At 43.2% G+C, this 14,368-nt stretch overlaps 1 protein-coding gene across 15 annotated transcripts in view; it reads right to left on the bottom strand.

Annotated features, from left to right (window-relative positions):
- The window catches only part of LOC110524627 (receptor-type tyrosine-protein phosphatase F), a 385,125-nt gene that overhangs the window by 98,507 nt on the left and 272,250 nt on the right, over positions 1-14,368 (bottom strand). For all 15 annotated transcript variants that reach the window (XM_090236080.1, XM_090236084.1, XM_090236090.1 and 12 more), the window contains one exon: positions 4,060-4,253. In XM_090236080.1, coding sequence (XP_090092206.1) covers positions 4,060-4,253 — 194 coding nt within the window. The remainder of the gene's footprint in view (positions 1-4,059; positions 4,254-14,368) is intronic.

The raw sequence follows: 14,368 nt of genomic DNA, 5'->3' as shown, positions 1-14,368 counted from the left end.
CTTCCTTCACAGACTCCATGAAATGATGACCTCTTCCTAAATACTTGGTCACATGATTCATTTTGTGTATGGTTTCCTATAAACAAGGATGGCTCAACTTACCCCACTCTCCCCTACTGTACGTGTAGAGTCACTTTTATCACTACGCCAGATGAGCCTTCAAGACAGTCCCCTGAGAAACACATCCACTCACAGGGATACTGTATGTATGTGTGCATATGTGTGTGTGTGTGCAAGTCCATGTGTGTGTAAGTCAATGTGCGTGTAAGTCCATGTGTGTGCAAGTCCATGTGTGTGCAAGTCCATGTGTGTGTAAGTCCATGTGTGTGTAAGTCCATGTGTGTGCAAGTCCATGTGTGTGCATATGTGTATGTGTGTAAGTCCATGTGTGTGCAAGTCCATGTGTGTGCAAGTCCACGTGTGTGCAAGTCCATGTGTGTGCAAGTCCACGTGTGTGCAAGTCCATGTGTGTGAAAGTCCACATGTGTGTAAGTCTATAGGTGTGTAAGTCCATGTGTGTGTAAGTCTATAGGTGTGCAAGTCCATGTGTGTGTAAGTCCAAGTCCATGTGTGTGTAAGTCCATGTGTGTGCAAGTCCATGTGTGTGCAAGTCCATGTGTGTGCAAGTCCATGTGTGTGTAAGTCCATGTGTGTGCAAGTCCATGTGTGTGCAAGTCCATGTGTGTGCATATGTGTATGTGTGTAAGTCCATGTGTGTGCAAGTCCATGTGTGTGCAAGTCCACGTGTGTGCAAGTCCATGTGTGTGCAAGTCCACGTGTGTGCAAGTCCATGTGTGTGAAAGTCCACATGTGTGTAAGTCTATAGGTGTGTAAGTCCATGTGTGTGTAAGTCCATGTGTGTGTAAGTCTATAGGTGTGCAAGTCCATGTGTGTGTAAGTCCATGTGTGTGCAAGTCCATGTGTGTGTAAGTCTATAGGTGTGCAAGTCCATGTGTGTGTAAGTCCATGTGTGTGCAAGTCCATGTGTGTGCAAGTCCATGTGTGTGCAAGTCCATGTGTGTGTAAGTCCATGTGTGTGCTCGCGTGTTCGCTCCCGTGTGTGTGTCATTGCCTGTATCTGTGAGTCATAAATGTGGTAGGGGGATGAAGAGGCCTTTATCAAGCTCTACTTCTTGCCCAGATAAGACAGGAATGCACCTCATGAAGGAAATCAGAGGTGAGACATCTCTGGGAGAGAGAAAAAACCAAACAATGTGAAATGACCGGAACGATCGGCCTCACACCACATGATAAGTCTACATGACTTTTCAGCTTGGCCAAGGAGTGGTGCAGTGTGTGTGTGTGTGTGTGTGTGTGTGTGTGTGTGTGTGTGTGTGTGTGTGTGTGTGTGTGTGTGTGTGTGTGTGTGTGTGTGTGTGTGTGTGTGTGTCGAAGGAGTGGTGCATCACAGAGACCAGATAAGGCAGCCATCAAGGAACAGAGATTTGAGAAGAAGTCTTTAGGTGGCTGTCTGATAGCAAGGTCACAGAAAAATGGTTGGTCAACAGCAGTCTGTTGGAACCAGTCTGATGTCGCGATAGCTCACGTTCTGTTTCACAATGAAGTAAAAAGAAACATGAGCACAGTGGTCAGTCTGCTTGACCCGGCTATACCAATTATTTACCTTATATACTGTATGGTACAGCTTTTTAACTAAACAAAAGTGTTTAAAGGGTCAGTCTGCAATTAGAAAACAACAGACCAGCTGTCGTGCCACGTACTAATCGCACACTGCAGATTTAAGGTGCACAAGCAGAGTATCCCACATTCACAGCACACCAATACCAATGCCAGTGATGTGGATAATACAGTAGATTTGCCTGAGCGAACCGCTGTAAAACAGCAGCAGAATCAGACATGTTGTCTAGTGAATTGTCTCGCTGAACATCTCATCACACCTCCATACCTACCGTGTCAGCTAGGCTTGCCTGCAGCTATCTGAGGAGAATGGCATGGCGTGCTACCACTGATAAGCTGAGAAGCTGGAAGAGGGTTTGATACTGTGTGCTTCAGAGAGAAGGAAGGCATGCTCCTACAAGCTAATACCAGGAGAACAACTTGTACCTACAACCTCTCCCTACCGTACCTCACACGGAAAACTACAACATTATAAAACGACTAGAGATCAGTATATTCCTAATACAACTAGAGACAGAGAGAGAACCAGAGAGTTTGTAGGTACACTACTGTTCAAAAGTTTGGGGTAACTTAGAAATGTCCTTGTTTTTGAAACAAAAACAATTTTTTGTCCATTAAAATAACATCAAATTGATCAGAAATACAGTGTGGACATTAATGTTGTAAATGTCTATTGTAGCTGGAAACGGCAGATTTTTTTTATGGAATATCTACAAAGGCGTACAGAGACCCATTATCAGCAACCATCACTCCTGTGTTTCAAATGTTCCTATTTTTTTTCTTATTTTTTGTGTTATTGACTGTACGTTTGTTTATGTGTAACTCTGTGTTGTTGTTTTTGTCGCTTTTTGTGTTAGCTAATCCAAGTTTATACTTTTAAAAGGCTAATTGATCATTAGATCAATTGCAATTATGTTAGCACAGCTGAAAACAGTTGTTCTGATTAAAGAAGCAATAAAACTGGCCTTCTTTAGACTAATTGAGTATCTGGAGAATAAGGATTTGTGGGTTCGATTGCAGGCTCAAAATGGCCAGAAACAAGGAACTTTCTACCGAAACTCGTCAGTCTCTTCTTGTTCTGAGAAAGGAAGGCTATTCAATGCGGAAAATTGGCAAGAAACTGAAGAACTCGTACAACGCTGTGTACTACTCCCTTAACAGAACAGCGCAAACTGGCTCTAACCAGAATATAAAGAGTATTTTTAGATGCACCCATCACAACTGAGAAAAAGGACAAGAACATTAGAGTGTCTAGTTTGAGACACTGATGCCTCACAAGTCCTCAACTGGCAGCTTCATTCAATAGTACCCACAAAACACCACTCTCAACATCAACAGAGAAGAGGCGACTCCGGGATGCTGGCCTTCTAGGCAGAGTTCCTCTGTCCAGTGTCTGTGTTCTTTTGCCTATCTTAATTTTTAATTTTTATTGGCTAGTCTGAGATATGGCTTTTTCTTTGCAGCTCTGAATTTCGGAGTCCTCTCTTCACTGTTGACGTTGAGACTGGTGTTTTGTGGGTACTATTTAATGAAGCTGCCAGTTGAGGATTTGTGAGGCATCTGTTTCTCAAACTAGTCATTTGTGTGTGTGTGTGTGTGTGTGTGTGTGTGTGTGTGTGTGTGTGTGTGTGTGTGTGTGTGTGCATTCCTTATCAGGATTTATGCAGTTTATATTCTTAATTTACGATTACTACAACAAGATGGTGAAAAACCCAAGCAACAATATAACATAACCTTTTCCTGGAATAACAAGGCAGTGAATTTACATTCTCAATGACATAAAAGGCAGGCAACCCCAAATTCATATCTAAATACAGAATCACCCAATACATTTTCATCAGCAGCATGGCTAGAAACTGAAAACAGTCTTTCATCCCTGCCTTATTCCACTGGAGAGGAAATGGAGAAGGGAGGATTTGTTCACTGTGGTTTATAAAGGCACATACACACAGGACATAAACAGGACCTTTTCAACCATGTTAAGAGGAGTAATTAACTAATCATAGTGATTGATTACCATTCTCTGCCACTGACAGAGAGTAACATGTATTACCTACTGAGCAAAGTCCATTTCCTCCAGTTCTCTATTCCGAGTGACAGAAAACTGTGTGAGGTGAATCTTTGAAAGTTTGAGAGACCTGGGTTCTTTGAGCGTTTGCTTGAGCCTTCCTGGAGTACCAAATGGGCAGGCTAGCTCAATCAAGCACAGCTTAAGTATGCATTTGGTTTGCAGTTAAAGTATTAGAAAGAGGTTTGACTGGGACATTGGAGAGGGAGATGAAGGTGAGGGAGATTGGGATATACAGTACATTATGTGTGGTACTGAGTGAGTTGGTGTCATCCAGTAGTTGCAACAGACAGTACCTGTGCCTCAGGTAGTATGTGTAGGACTGAGCGAGCTGAGTGGCAATGGGACAGTACCTGTGCCTCAGGTAGGGAGACATCCATGATGCTGGGCTGGCCTCGTGGCTCTCCGTTCTCCAGTCGCGAGTAGACCACCTGGTACCCTCTGATCTGGCCATGCTGCTTCACCTGGAGGGGGGGCTTCCACGTCACCCTCAGGGCTGTGGAGTTCAGGACATCAGCCTCCACCTTCCTGGGTGGAGCTCCAGGCACTGGGGAGAGAGGGTAATAGGTAACAGAGTTTAGGTAACAATTGAGGTTAGGTAACACGTTGAGCTTCAATTCTGACTGAGGGATACAGCTAGGCTTAAAACCTTACAGACAGGATCTGTGTCCAAAACGGCATCCTCTTTTAGATGCACCCATAGACTCATAGAAGACAACCAACCAAGTCTGTTCCAAACGCAGTGCTCTATAGCTAGCTGGATCTCTATCAGAATGGCATCAAAGCTTCATCCGCAGCTGAGCTACTTTTGAAGGTTAGATCAAAGTGTCTCATGTGGTCCCTTAGGGGGAGACGTTGACTGCTGGGTTGAGTGGCCAAACTTTATGCTTCATGGCAGAAGAAGAGCAGAGCTGCTATTGAAACAAGCTTATTACGAGCCCCTCCAGGATGCATGGTCAGCTACAAGGGGAAACTTTACATTATTACAAATATGACTTCAATAAAAATGAGAGGATACAGCGTGGCTTGGTAATGATAGCCAATAGGAAGCAGTGGAGGTAACATGGCTTGGTAATGATAGCCAATAGGATGCAGCAGAGAGTAAGAAGGAGAAGAAGGAAGTTAAGCGGCACAGGTTATAAAGGCCTGTATTAAGAGATCAATGTACAGATATAAGCAGATTGTTAGTGTAGTAGTCTACGCAACACAACACCACATAGCAGAGAGGAAAGGCTCAGTATCTGCCAGTCAGCACTATGCACAGCAGCTCTGCTAATTGAAACCATTTAACCTCATAATACATCTGCAAGCTTCCAGAATCCTGCAGAATCCTGCTGCCTACACCGACCTTCAGAAGAGGAAAAGTCAATATGGTCGTTGTATTAACAGATAAAGCCCAGGTCTGCATCCCAAATCACACCCTATTCCCTATATAGTTCACTACTTGTCAAAAGTAGTCTACTATGTAGGCAATAGAGTGCCATTTACAATGCATACCAGGCCTGTGTAAAATGGAAGAGGTACATAAGCAGATAAGCCCAGCATGTATACACTCACATACTGTACACACGATGCTGTTGAAGTCTTTGAGGTTTGGTCTTCAAAGGTTTCAATCCAGAGAACTGCTGGGTTTAATTTGTACTTGCTGGTTTCAAACGGAACCAAAAGCGATGTCACAATGGACCCTATTGTTTTAAAACAACACAGACTATCATCTTTCAGTGTTGGGGATGTTAGAGATGGACTGGGCTATTGGACTCAAACTGCGGCCAGCAGCGATTGTCTTTCTCCCCTCCATCTCTCTTTCCATATCTCTTTCCTCACATCTCCCTTTCCATCTCTCCATCTCTCCATCTCTCAGCCTCTCCTTCCTTCTGCCCCCCCACCCCACCCCTCTCTCTTTTGCCATCGCTCCCTGGCTGTCTGATTCTCATCAGAGAAAGAGCTCCCACTCCCTCCCATGGAATCTCCATGGAAACCTTGTTGCAGAGATGGAGTGGGTTCATGCCAGGTTCTCTTGTTTCTAGAACGTACCCTCTACTCATGCCACTTGGCAGAAGTTGCTAATGCACTTTTTCCAGAATCCCACTGTGTGAAGGCAGTCAAGCTCATATAATGTGCTTGTCAGCTCAGGGCAGTGGGAAAGCTATTCAGCTGGTCATTTAATAAAGATGTCAAAGAGAACGGGAATGTATAGTCCTAGTCAGGTGGGGGGCGGGGGGGGGGGCTTAACCCAGTGTGGCAGAGGACATGGAACCCCTGGAGTTCCTCAAATAACCATTGTTTGTCAATGGTTTATATTTGCACCTTCGGTTAGTTGAGAGGTTCTTGGAGAAACCTTTAATGGTTCAATGTCGCAACGGGTTCCTGGAGGAACCCTGGAGTGGAGTGGCCTAGTAGGGGTGTGACTTTAAGATGGGGGGAGAACAAGTAGTGGGGAGAACAAGTATTTGATACACTGCCGATTTTGCAAGTTTTCCTACTTACAAAGCATGTAGAGGTCTGTCATTTTTATCATAGGTACACTTCAACCGTGAGAGACGGAATCTAAAACAAAATCCAGAAAATCACATTGTATGATTTTTTAGTAATTAATTTGCATTTTATTGCATGACATAAGTATTTGATCACCTACCAACCAGTAAGAATTCCAGCTCTCACAGACCTGTTAGTTTTTCTTTAAGAAGCCCTCCTGTTCTCCACTCATTACCTGTATTAACTGCACCTGTTTGAACTCGTTACCTGTATAAAAGACACCTGTCCACACACTCAATCAAACAGACTCCAAACCTCTCCACAATGGCCAAGACCAGGGAGCTGTGTAAGGACATCAGGGATAAAATTGTAAACCTGCACAAGGCTGGGATGGGCTACAGGACAATAGGCAAGCAGCTTGGTGAGAAGGCAACAACTGTTGGCGCAATTATTAGAAAATGGAAGAAGGTCAATATGACGGTCAATCACCCCCGGTCTGGGGCTCCATGCAAGATCTCACCTCGTGGGGCATCAATGATCATGAGGAAGGTGAGGGATCAGCCCAGAACTACATGGCAGGACCTGGTCAATGACCTGAAGAGAGCTGGGACCACAGTCTCAAAGAAAACCATTAGTAACACACCATGCCGTCATGGATTAAAATCCTGCAGCGCACGCAAGGTCCCCCTGCTCAAGGCAGCGCATGTCCAGGCCCGTCTGAAGTTTGCCAATGACCATCTTGATGATCCAGAGGAGGAATGGGAGAAGGTCATCTGGTCTGATGAGACAAAAATAGAGCTTTTTGGTCAAAACTCCACTCGCTGTGTTTGGAAGAAGAAGAAGGATGAGTACAACCCCAAGAACACCATTCCAACCGTGAAGCATGGAAGTGGAAACATCATTCTTTGGGGATGCTTTTCTGCAAAGGGGACAGGACGAATGCACCATATTGAGGGGAGGATGGATGGGGCTATGTATCGCGAGATCTTGGCCAACAACCTCCTTCCCTCAGTAAGAGCATTAAAGATGGGTCATGGCTGGGTCTTCCAGCATGACAATGACACACACAGCCAGGGAAACTAAGGAGTGGCTCCGTAAGAAGCATCTCAAGGTCCTGGAGTGGCCTAGCCAGTCTCCAGACCTGAACCCAATAGAAAATCTTTGGAGGGAGCTGAAAGTCTGTATTTCCCAGCAACAGCCCCGAAGCCTGAAGGATCTGGAGAAGGTCTGTATGGAGGAGTGGGCCAAAACCCCTGCTGCAGTGTGTGCAAACCTGGTCAAGAACTACAGGAAATGTATGATCTCTGTAATTGCAAACAAAGGTTTCTGTACCAGATATTAAGTTCTACTTTTCTGATGTATCAAATACTTATGTCATGCAATAAAAGTGTACCTATGATAACAATTACAGACCTCTACATGCTTTGTAAGTAGGAAAACCTGCAAAATCGGCAGTGTATCAAATACTTGTTCTTGTTGGCCACCGTTAAGAGTAAAAGTAATTTCTGTTCATTTATTCTGTTGTATTGTCATCACATGCTAACGTTGAACACTGACAGCTTAGTAGCTTCAATGAGGTTCACAGGGGTGTATGAGTTCCTCGAATGGGAATAGTTACCACTTTATTACTGTATGTAATCAGAAATGTTATGATTATTAATATTATATTCAAATATGTTATGTCCATAAATATTCAAGGAACATTTTACTTTGAGGAGTACAAACTTAACATGATGAAAAGGAATGACATTTACGCTAACAGGTGACCAAAAAAAACTATCTGAAAGTCAAGCCTCCAAAAAGCCACAACTTCAATCTGATAGGCTGCCACCTCTACAATATATTATTAAGAAGGTTTAAAATGTAACCCCTCCCATCAGAAAAAGGTCATGGTTTGAACCTTTACACAGGGGTTCCTCGAAGACCCTTTTCAGAGGGGTTCCTTGAGGAACCTTTTTCAGCTGGAAAGGTTCCGCTGGCGTGGCAACCCAAAAGGTTTTTCCAGGCACCTAGAGTGTACAGACAGTGTACAGGCACACAACACAGCTGACATGAGAGACAGCACAGCGTTATACTGTATATACCCCACCATCAGGGATATACAGATGGATCTCAATAATTATAGGCTGAGAGATTGGCTTAATGTTAGTTTATTAAAACAAATTAATTGTGAGCCAGAGGCCCAGCCTTCAAGGCCCAGGGTGCCCAAACCACAGTGTCAGAGCAAATGAGACTTCACTGTGATTGGACAGGGAATCAGGCAGGCAGCTCTGCGGGTGCTGCTGTGCTGTGGGTGTGGGGGGATCATTGGTGATAGAGTGAGATCGAGGATGGAAAGACAGAGAGAGAAACAGAGAGAGAGGGTAGAGGGAGAGAGGTGGGAGAGAGAGAGAGAGAGAGGGGGGGGGAGAAAGAGATGGAGAGAGCGAGAGAGAGAGAGAGAGAGAGAGAGAGAGAGAGAGAGAAAGAGATGGAGAGAGAGAGAGAGAGAGGGGGAGAAAGAGATGGAGAGAGAGACGGGGAGAAAGAGATTGAGAGAGAGAAAGAGAGAGGGGGATAAAGAGATGGAGAGAGAGAGAGATGGGGAGAAAGAGGTGGAGAGAGAGAGGTGGAGAGAGAGGGGGAGAAAGAGATGGAGAGAGAGAGAGAGAGAGGAGAGAGAGGGGGAGAAAGAGATGGAGAGAGAGAGAGAGAGAGAGGGGGAGAAAGAGATGGAGAGAGAGCGAGAGATAGAGGGGGAGAAAGAGATGGATAGAGAGAGAGAGAGAGAGAGAGAGAGGGGAGAAAGAGATGGAGAGAGAGAGAGAGGTGGAGAGAGAGGGGGAGAGAAAGAGATGGAGAGAGTGAGGTGGAGAGAGAGAGGGGGAGAAAGAGGTGGAGAGAGATGTGGAGAGAGGGAGGGAGAAAGAGGTGGAGAGAGAGGGGGGAGAAAGAGGTGGAGAGAGTGAGGTGGAGAGAGAGGGAGGGAGAGTGAGTGAGATCGAGATATTTAAGCAAGAGCGAGAGAGAGAGCAAGGGAGGGAGAAAGAGGGAGGGAAAGAGATGGGAGAGAGAGAGGTGGAGAGAGAGGGAGGGAGAGTGAGATGGAGAGAAAGTGGGTGAAAGAGAGAGAGGGAGAGAGAGGGATGGAGAAAGAGTGAAAGAGATAGAGGGAGAAAGAGAGAGAGGAGAGAGAAATGAATGAGAGAGAGGGATATGAGGAGAGAGGGAGCCAGGTAACACAGTCAAGGTTATTGGATGGGATTGAGTGGGAGAGGAACAGCGTGCTCAACTAAAGACAATGCTTTGCTTCTGCTTGTCTCTTGCGAAGGCATTATTGGCTGTTTCTAGTCTTTATATGAAAGCCCTAACTAACCCAGTGAGACATAAAAGAAAAACAGAGAAGGGAAGAGCGAGAGAAAGATGGAGATAATAAGATAAAGAGAAGAAACTCTGCTACACCAGCTATATATGTCCAGTTCTCTGACCAGATGTACTGTATGTAGATCTGAAAAAGAGCAGCTTCTCCCAAAGTGCAAAAAAAAGAAGAACGAATAGAAATAAACTATAGCGAGAGTAGCCAAATAGCCATTACGATCACTGAGACAGGTCTCATGCTCTGAAAAATAGACGCAGACAATTCAAACACAATTAAGGCACCTGGGAATCAAATTAATCCAGACAATTAATCCAGACAATGGAAAAGCCTAACATAATTAAAACGGAAGGGAAAAAGAGGAAGGCAGGAAAGAGGGAAGGTGAAAAGAGAAGGAAAGAGGGGAAGAGGGGGATGCAGGAAGATGTCAAGAGCACAGGCCATCTTAATTTGTTAGTTGTGGTCACCACAGACGGCTGGAGAAAGAAGCAGAAAAACTGGATGGAGAAAAAGAGGACATTAGGAAAAGCTTCGGTCCACACACTGTGCTGATGGACAAACAGCTAGAGAACGAAGAAACCCGGTGTAGAGGACAAGAAGAGGGATGGGCTCTACAGCCCTGCACACTATGCTGCCCATCGGTCTTAAGCCTCTCTTGGACTTATCCGCTGATACTTTGATTTTCTCCAGTGGCCCAGGAAAATAGCCTATTGCTCTCAAGGTTACGATGTGGTGGATTGAGTCTTGACAAAACAGACGGAACCCCTTGCAAGGATTTACTGTAATAGTGTCTTCAGACTTAGAGACCACAGGCGCTGGACTGTGCCACTGTGACACTGTGAGGCGGTATACTCTGCATGCGTCCGAAATGACACCCTATTCCCTATTTAGTGAACTACTTTTGACCAGAGACCCAGAGGGAATAGGCTGAAATTTTAGGACGTCAGTTATAAACACACATTGCGTTCAATTTGATTAATGTCAGTAATTAACACAGCACGCTCGTTTGTTGAGCTGACCATCGTTTTGTGCTAGCCTACCATGCACAGCCCATTTAGCCACCATGCAGCGCCTCAGACCAGACCTCAAAACTGTTATCTACAGTATGTGAGAAGATGGAGCCTGTCAGACTCAGGCTCCTCTCCAGACAACACAGACTGCCCAGCCCGCTGCCAGGTTAGAGAAATTACAGCACACTCAGAAACAGGATGAAAAGCAGAGACAGGCTGTAGAGTAGAGCAGCAGGAGGTTGTAGCATTAGAAGAGTAGTAGTCGTAGAAGAATCCCAGTGCAGGGTTAGTGTCAGTGGTGTGGCCAGAGAAAGGCAGAGATAGGCCGTTGGGGAAAGTAGCAGAAAAGGGTTGGGTTGAAAGCAGTAGTGTCAGTAGTAACAGTAGTGTCAGAAGTGGTAACAGTAGTGTCAGTAGTAACAGTAGTGTCAGTAGTGGTAACAGTAGTGTCAGTAGTGGTAACAGTAGTAGTAACAGTAGAAGTAGTAGTAGTAGTAGCAGTAGTAGTAGTAACAGTAGTAGTAGTAGTAGTAGTAGTAGTAGTAGTAGTAGTAACAGTAGCAGTAACAGTAGTAACAGTAGTAGTAACAGTAGTGTCAGTAGTGGTAACAGTAGTAGTAACAGTAGAAGTAGTAGTAGTAGTAGTAGTAACAGTAGCAGTAGTAACAGTAGTAATAACAGTAGTGTCAGTAGTGGTAACAGTAGCAGTAACAGTAGTAACAGTAGTAGTAACAGTAGTGTCAGTAGTGGTAACAGTAGTAGTAACAGCAGTAGTAGTAGAAGTAGTGGTAATTGTAGCAGTAACAGTAGTAACAGTAGTAGTAACAGTATTGTCAGTAGTGGTTTACAGTTGTGGTAACAGTAGAAGTAGCAGTAGTAGTAGTAGTAGTAGTAGTAGTAGTAACAGTAGTAGTAACAGCAGTAATAACAGTAGCGGTAGTAGTAGTAGTAGCAGTAGTGGTAACAGTAGTGGTAACAGTAGAAGTAGCAGTAGTAGTAGTAGTAACAGTAGCAGTAACAGCAGTAATAACAGTAGCGGCAGTAGTAGTAGTAGTGGTAACAGTAGTGGTAACAGTAGAAGTAACAGTAGTAGTAGTAGTAGTAGTAACAGTAGTAGTAGTAGTAGTAGTAGTAGTAGTAGTAACAGTAGTAGTAGTAGTAGTAGTAGTAGTAGTAGTAACAGTAGTAGTAGTAGTAGTAGTAGTAACAGTAGTCGTAGTAACAGTAGTAGTAGTAGTAGTAGTAGTAGTAGTAGTAGTAACAGTAGTAGTAGTAGTAGTAGTAGTAGTAGTACCAGTAGTAGTAGTAACAGTAGTAGTAGTGGTAGTAGTAACAGTAGTAGTAGTAACAGTAGTAGTAGTAGTAGTAGTAGTAACAGTAGTAGTAGTAGTAGTAGTAGTAGTAGTAGTAACAGTAGTAGTAGTAGTAGTAGTAGTAGTAGTAGTAGTAGTAGTAGTAGTAACAGTAGTAGTAGTAACAGTAGTAGTAGTAGTAGTAGTGGTAGTAGTAACAGTAGTAGTAGTAACAGTAGTAGTAGTAGTAGTAGTAGTAGTAACAGCAGTAGTAGTAGTAACAGTAGTAGTAGTAGTAATAACAGTAGTAGTAGTAACAGTAGTAGTAGTAGTAGTAGTAGTAGTAACAGTAGTAGTAGTGGTAGCAGTAGTGGTTTACAGTTGTGGTAACAGTAGAAGTAGCAGTAGTAGTAGTAGTAGTAGTAGTAGTAGTAACAGTAGTAGTAACAGCAGTAATAACAGTAGCGGTAGTAGTAGTAGTAGCAGTAGTGGTAACAGTAGTGGTAACAGTAGAAGTAGCAGTAGTAGTAGTAGTAACAGTAGTAGTAACAGCAGTAATAACAGTAGCGGCAGTAGTAGTAGTAGTGGTAACAGTAGTGGTAACAGTAGAAGTAACAGTAGTAGTAGTAGTAGTAGTAACAGTGGTAGTAGTAGTAGTAGTAGTAGTAGTAGTAACAGTAGTAGTAGTAGTAGTAGTAGTAGTAGTAGTAACAGTAGTAGTAGTAGTAGTAGTAGTAACAGTAGTAGTAGTAACAGTAGTAGTAGTAGTAGTAGTAGTAGTAACAGTAGTAGTAGTAACAGTAGTAGTAGTAGTAGTAGTAACAGTAGTAGTAGTAGTAGTAGTAGTAGTAGTAGTAGTAGTAGTAGTAGTAGTAACAGTAGTAGTAGTAGTAGTAGTAGTAGTAACAGTAGTAGTAGTAACAGTAGTAGTAGTAGTAGTAGTAGTAGTAGTAACAGTAGTAGTAGTAACAGTAGTAGTAGTAGTAGTAGTAGTAACAGTAGTAGTAGTAGTAGTAGTAGTAGTAGTAGTAACAGTAGTAGTAGTAGTAGTAGTAGTAGTAGTAGTAGTAGTAGTAACAGTAGTAGTAGTAACAGTAGTAGTAGTAGTAGTAGTAGTGGTAGTAGTAACAGTAGTAGTAGTAACAGTAGTAGTAGTAGTAGTAGTAACAGCAGTAGTAGTAGTAACAGTAGTAGTAGTAGTAATAACAGTAGTAGTAGTAACAGTAGTAGTAGTAGTAGTAGTAGTAGTAACAGTAGTAGTAGTAACAGTAGTAGTAGTAGTAGTAGTAGTAGTAGTAACAGTAGTAGTAGTAGTACCAGTAGTAGTACCAGTAGTAGTAGTAGTAGTAGTAGTAGTAGTAGTAGTAGTAGTAGTAGTAACAGTAGTAGTAACAGTAGTAGTAACAGTAGAAGTAGCAGTGGTAGTAACAGTAGTAGTAACAGCAGTAATAACAGTAGCGGCAGTAGTAGTAGTAGTGGTAACAGTAGAAGTAGTAGTAGTAGTAGTAACAGTAGTAGTAGTAGTAGTAGTAACAGCAGTAATAACAGTAGCGGCAGTGGTAGTGGTAACAGTAGTGGTAACAGTAGAAGTAGTAGTAGTAGTAGTAGCAGTAGTAGTAACAGTAGTAGTAGCAGCAGTAATAACAGTAGCGGCAGTAGTAGTAGTAGCAGTAGTGGTAACAGTAGTAGTAACAGTAGTGGTAACAGTAGTAGTAGTAGTAGTAGCAGTAGTAGTAGTAGTACCAGTACTAGTAACAGCAGTAATAACAGTAGCGGCAGTAGTAGTAGTAGCAGTAGTGGTAACAGTAGTGGTAACAGTAGTAGTAGTAGTAGTGGTAACAGCAGTAATAACAGTAGTGACAGTGGTAACAGTAGTGGTAACAGTAGTAGTAGTAGTAGTAGTAACAGCAGTAATAACAGTAGTGGTAGTGGTAACAGTAGTGGTAACAGTAGTGGTAGCAGTAGTGGTAACAGTAGAAGTAGCAGTAGTAGTAGTAGCAGTAGTAGTAACAGTAGTAGTAGCAGCAGTAATAACAGTAGCGGCAGTAGTAGTAGTAGCAGTAGTGGTAACAGTAGTAGTAACAGTAGTGGTAACAGTAGTAGTAGTAGTAGCAGTAGTAGTTGTATTAACAGTAGTAGTAACAGCAGTAATAACAGTAGCGGCAGTAGTAGTAGTAGCAGTAGTGGTAACAGTAGTGGTAACAGTAGTAGTAGTAACAGCAGTAATAACAATAGCGGCAGTGGTAGTGGTAACAGTAGTGGTAACAGTAGTGGTAGCAGTAGTGGTAACAGTAGAAGTAGCAGTAGTAGTAGTAGTAGTAGTAGCAGTAGTAGTAACAGTAGTAGTAGCAGCAGTAATAACAGTAGCGGCAGTAGTAGTAGTAGCAGTAGTGGTAACAGTAGTAGTAACAGTAGTGGTAACAGTAGTAGTAGTAGTAGTAGCAGTAGTAGTAGTAGTAACAGTAGTAGTAACAGCAGTAACAGTAGAAGTAACAGTAGTGGCAGTAGTAGTAGTAGTAGTAGCAGTAGT

Source organism: Oncorhynchus mykiss, chromosome 5 (assembly GCF_057628025.1).
Source record: "Oncorhynchus mykiss isolate SJ-2025 chromosome 5, ASM5762802v1, whole genome shotgun sequence".
Taxonomy (NCBI): domain Eukaryota; kingdom Metazoa; phylum Chordata; class Actinopteri; order Salmoniformes; family Salmonidae; genus Oncorhynchus; species Oncorhynchus mykiss.
Note: the sequence above shows the minus strand (reverse complement) of the source record. Positions and strands in the feature narration are given on the sequence as shown.